This window comes from Limulus polyphemus, unplaced genomic scaffold (genome assembly GCF_000517525.1).
Source record: "Limulus polyphemus unplaced genomic scaffold, Limulus_polyphemus-2.1.2 Scaffold9828, whole genome shotgun sequence".
Taxonomy (NCBI): domain Eukaryota; kingdom Metazoa; phylum Arthropoda; class Merostomata; order Xiphosura; family Limulidae; genus Limulus; species Limulus polyphemus.
Window position 1 is genome coordinate 14,657 of NW_013675438.1, and position 2,691 is coordinate 17,347.

At 33.1% G+C, this 2,691-nt stretch overlaps 1 protein-coding gene across 1 annotated transcript in view; it reads left to right on the forward strand.

The window, feature by feature from the left end:
* LOC106476111 (E3 ubiquitin-protein ligase NEDD4-like) overlaps positions 1–2,379 on the forward strand; it is a 15,081-nt gene extending 12,702 nt beyond the window's left edge. Inside the window, exons 11-12 of the mRNA XM_013936780.2 lie at positions 2,003–2,232; positions 2,373–2,379. Coding sequence (XP_013792234.2) covers positions 2,003–2,232; positions 2,373–2,379 — 237 coding nt within the window. The remainder of the gene's footprint in view (positions 1–2,002; positions 2,233–2,372) is intronic.
* The last annotated feature ends 312 nt before the right edge of the window (positions 2,380–2,691 follow it).

The following is a 2,691-nucleotide window of genomic DNA, read 5'->3' on the forward strand; positions in this document are numbered from 1 at the left end:
CATACTTATGCTGTTCTCAGTAATAATGTGAAGTATGGAAAGTTCACACCTGTTGTTGCATTCTTGCACCGTTATCAGTAATAATGTGAAGTATGAAACGTTTGCATCTGTTGTTGCATTCTTGCACCGTTATAAGTAATAATGTGAAGTATGGAAAGTTCACACCTGTTGTTGCATACTTATGCTGTTCTCAGTAATAATGTGAAGTATGGAAAGTTCACACCCGTTGTTGCATACTTATGCTGTTATCAGTTGTAATGTGAAGTATGGAAAGTTCACACGTGTTGTTGCATACTTATGCCGTTCTCACCAATTGTTCACATCTGTTATTGCATTATTTCACACTGTTCTCACTAATTATGTGAACTATGAAAAAGTTAAAACCTGAAAACATTTGGCTGCAAATACACAACTTGCTGCAGTGGTAGATATGATCATTAATGTAGCAGTTATTGTGAGAGAGAGGTAAACATGTGACTCAGGGTAGTTCTGACTTGTCAGTGAAACTATAAAATTTAAATGGAGCTTACTGTATTGAAAGATTTTTAAATTATATTGCAATTTACAGTGAGATTCAAGCACTTGTGAGTGAAAGCAAAGAAGATATGTAATAATACGTGAAATCACACTTCTTCTGTTATGTCTAGTACCATTGAGGCTTTTCATCCAATACCAGGGCTAATCAGGTGGCTGGGAGATGACAGATGTAGTGGTATTTATATGATTAGTTTCGTGAACAAGAACTGTTATGATCTGAACTAAGTAAATGTACAACTTATGGTTGGTTTCTCAACATTTAAATAACTATAAGCACATTATGCACGTGCGATAAACAATCTTGTGAACTAACATTTAAACTTATTTCATGTTAAGTAGGAATTTTTGATTGACATCCTCAGGAAATGTAATTTTGGCTTAAACCAGTTGGGCTTTGTTGCTACTTGTACTCCAAAGACAAGATAATAAAGTTCATTTTTTTCTAATTATTCAGAAGTTCACATGCTTCTGTGGCTTAGGGAAACCTTTTAGCTATCTCTTTGTTCACTGTTTTTTTGCTAGAAGTGTAAAAAATCTATATTTTATGGTGCTACATCATAATTTATGAAGATTACTAAACGTTGTTGACTCTGTATATACACAAGAAATGTTTAACATTAAAACTGGTGAATGTGCAAAGATCTACTTAAGTAGTAGTATACTTATTGAAGTTGAGAAGCAAAATAAAATATACAGATGTAACAGTTATTTAAACTTGCCTTAGAATTTTAACGTTATCACACTGCATTAAGAGTGGATGTGAAATACACTGCTCAGAATAGTTAAGATATAATAAGAATTTTCTATTTACTAGCTATGAAAATGTACAGTTACTGGAATTAGATAATGTCAGTGGCACCTCTGAGGTCATTTGTAATAAAAACAAGAATGTGGAATTCTTAGATGCATTACTAGTTGAATAAAACAGCATACTTTTTATAGATATATATTCTGCACCATGTTTAAACTGTGCTTTACTAAAGTTCAAGCTAAGTACAGTGAAACCCCGATTTAACATGAATTTGGATATAACGCGATGGGTCATTAATTATTTTGACACGGACTTGGTCCCTGGGACCGACCTCATAACCATAACCTCGTTAGTTTACATACTAATAACTTTCATATTTTAAGTGTATCTTTACAAAACTCCGATTTAGTGTGACCCTGCTTGTTTTGCGATGACATTTTATGGACCTCAACGATCGCATTATAACGGGGTTACACTGTACTTAATTCAAATAAGCATAAGAAAGTGTAACAAATCTTCTTTGTTAGATAATTATTGGAAGACACAATATTAGATTAGTTTGTTTTGAGAAGACTTTTAGCATGGGAGTTTCTTGTATTTTATTTTTAGTTTGTCTGTTGCTGAATTACCTTATGTTGCTGGTTTAAATAGATTTATTATTGAAAATGTTAGCTACCAGTCTGAATATTGACACTCATCTTGTCTTTTTGATAGAGCAATGTTCCAAACAAGTTTGAGATTAAAGTTTCTCGAAGCAGTATTTTGGAAGATGCTTACCGAATTGTATCCAGTGTTTCCCGTATAGACCTGTTAAAAACTAAGCTGTGGATCGAATTTGATGGTGAAGAAGTGTTGGATTATGGAGGTGCATCTCGTGAGATGTTCTTTCTGCTGTCTCGGGAGATGTTCAATCCGTACTATGGTCTGTTTGAATACTCAGCTGCGTAAGTATCTAATTGTGATTATATTAAAAGTTAGATTTTTGTTAGAATGGATAGTGGAGAAGATCTGAAGCTGTAATCCCAATAAAAGTATGATGTACAGGATTGGAAATGCATGGGTAATCCACATATAGGAGCCAGAGAGAGTAATTAAACTAAATGGTTAATTTATCATTATACAATACATTACTATAGATATGACCCAGTGGTAAACATGGTAAACTGTGCATCCTAAAGTTCATGGTTTGTATTCTGTTAGTACAAAGTTGTGGCTCACACCTTGAGTGCATTATACGAGTGATGTTAAATTCCTGTTTAGTTTTCCAGAAGTTGGTAATGAGTGCTGTATACAAAAACATAAAATACAAAACAAAAGCAAATAAGTTGTATAATGCACTAGTATTTTAAAAGTAAACTTGATAAATCAGATCATCAGATACATCAACTACAATGAATGCATTG